General features: G+C 35.7%; 1 protein-coding gene across 1 annotated transcript; it reads left to right on the forward strand.

Annotated features, from left to right (window-relative positions):
* Positions 1 to 954: 954 nt before the first annotated feature.
* On the forward strand, positions 955 to 1,559 carry LOC133038176 (uncharacterized). Its single transcript, XM_061116239.1, has 2 exons — positions 955 to 1,140; positions 1,263 to 1,559. Exons 1-2 carry the CDS (start codon positions 955 to 957, stop codon positions 1,557 to 1,559), a joined length of 483 nt encoding a protein of 160 aa, XP_060972222.1.
* Positions 1,560 to 2,303: the final 744 nt, after the last annotated feature.

Consider the following 2,303-nt stretch of genomic DNA (forward strand, 5'->3'; position numbering starts at 1 on the left):
GAACATACAAAATTTATTGCTTGGATCCAAAATGCAAGTGGGCACTAACGGCATTTAGAAACAGAGCAACCAAGTCATTCATAATTCGAAAAAATTATAGAAAGGTGATTCACACTTGTGATCTAAACATCAGATTTGCAAGACAAGCTACAATGAAGTTGATTGGAAACTACATCAAGCCAAGGTTTACCAACATAAAAAAAAAAAAATCAAACGCCACAAGACATCATAGGAGAAATGAAACATAAGTATGGGGTGAGAATGAACTACATAAAAGCATGGAGAAGCAAAGAGCACGCGCAAGATGAATTACGAGGAAAAGCAAACGAATCATACAAGTTGCTGCCAAGTTTTTTGCCCATGCTGCAGAAAACTAATCCCAGAACAATTGTACACATACAAACAGAAGAAGACAACAGCTTCAAGTACTTGTTTGTGGCATTAGATGCTTCAATAAAAGGATGGAAGAAGTGCAAACCCATAATAATTGTTGATGGAACTTTCCTTAAATCAACATATAGAGGGACATGGCTCTTTGCTTGTACACAAGATGCAAATGGACACATTTTTCCCCCTGTTGTGGATTCCGAAAATAACAACTCATGTTAATGGTTTTTCACAGAACTAAGGGAAACATATGGGATCAGAGAAGAACAGTGCTTGATCTCAAACAAACATGAGAGCATAATTAAGGCAGCTGCTCATGTATTTCAAAAAATAACGCATGGCTATTGTGTATACGACCTGTTAAGCAACCTGAAAGAAACCTTCAAGAAGAATGCAAGCAAGCTCGATAAACCATTCTTCGCAGTAGCAAGAGCACACAGAGAGAGGAAATTTGAATACCATATGAGCAAGCTTGACAGCTTGGATATTCGTGTTAGACCATATTTACAACAAGTTGGATACCATAAATGGTCAAGATGTCACAACAAACACAACAGGTATTCAACTATGACTTCTAACATTGCTAAATCTCTAAACGCAGCAAACTTAGTAGCTAGAGAACTACCAATCACAACACTAATGGAGTCATTGAGAGCTTTGATACAACAATTGACATACACAAACAGGAAAAGAGCACAGAAAACCACAACAGTTTTGACACCTACAGTAGAGAAAAAGCTAGTCAACAACTTTGTGGACTCATTGACATAAAATGTATAATCACTTAAAACTAAAAGTTGCATTATTGTTTCCTTATAGTTTCTTTTCAATTTTCTTTACAGTTTAAAAATTGATTATCTTGACCTAATATGCAGGTAAAGCCAATAAACGAGAGCATGTTTGAAGTGGTTGAAATAACAAGATCATGGGTGTTCAATTTAACGGAGAAGACATGCAGTTGCAACAGATTCCAAATTGATGAATTACCGTGTGCTCATGTGCTCGCTGTGATAAAAGAGATAAACTTAAATGTTTACAATTATTGTTCACATTATTACACGACAAGAACATGGCTTGAAACATACAACAAGTCAATATATCCGGTACACAATCACACAACATGGGATGCACCACAAAACATAAAAGATATCCTTCTTCTGCCACCAAACTAGAAAATAAGATCTGGAAGACCAAGAAAAAGAAGATTTATAGCTGATTGGGATACAAAAAAAACATAATAGGTGCAAAAAATGTGGTCAACATGGTCACAACCGAAAGACATGCAACAATCAAGCAATTAAACAGATACAAGAGAATTATTTGAATTGTTTAAATCTCTATGAGAATTTTGACAGCATGATATGTTAGTTTTGATAGATTGCTATTAATTGGCAATGTTGAAATAGTTTACTAATAGTTGCAATATAATTTCTAGACAATTATGATACGTATTAAGAATTTATTACATAAATAATTTCAAAAGAAATAGTTTTTAGATAGGGTGTCCTAACCAACCAACAGCTATCCCATCCCCGTTGTCCATTGAGCCCGCTCTGAATAATCCCCCTTTTACCGGATTATTGTCGATGTAATCATAAAAGGCTAATTTTTCGAGAAAAGTTATCTATCGGAACAATACTCTTATCGATTTATTAACAACAAGTAGATCTACGCCAGGGGAATTAGTAATGTGTCAGGAGAAATTGGTACAAGAAGCTGGGGATACCCTTCTTGATAATGGAATCCACGGACAACCAATGCGAGACGGTCATAATAAGGTTTACAAGTCGTTTTCGAATGTAATTGAAGGCAAAGAGGGAAGATTTCGTGAGACTCTACTTGGTAAACGAGTTGATTATTCGGGGGATGGCGATTCTCAAATATCGCAGAACAGAATGTGATACGATGAGATAGAA

The sequence above is a fragment of the Cannabis sativa genome, chromosome 5 (genome assembly GCF_029168945.1).
Source record: "Cannabis sativa cultivar Pink pepper isolate KNU-18-1 chromosome 5, ASM2916894v1, whole genome shotgun sequence".
NCBI lineage: Eukaryota > Viridiplantae > Streptophyta > Magnoliopsida > Rosales > Cannabaceae > Cannabis > Cannabis sativa.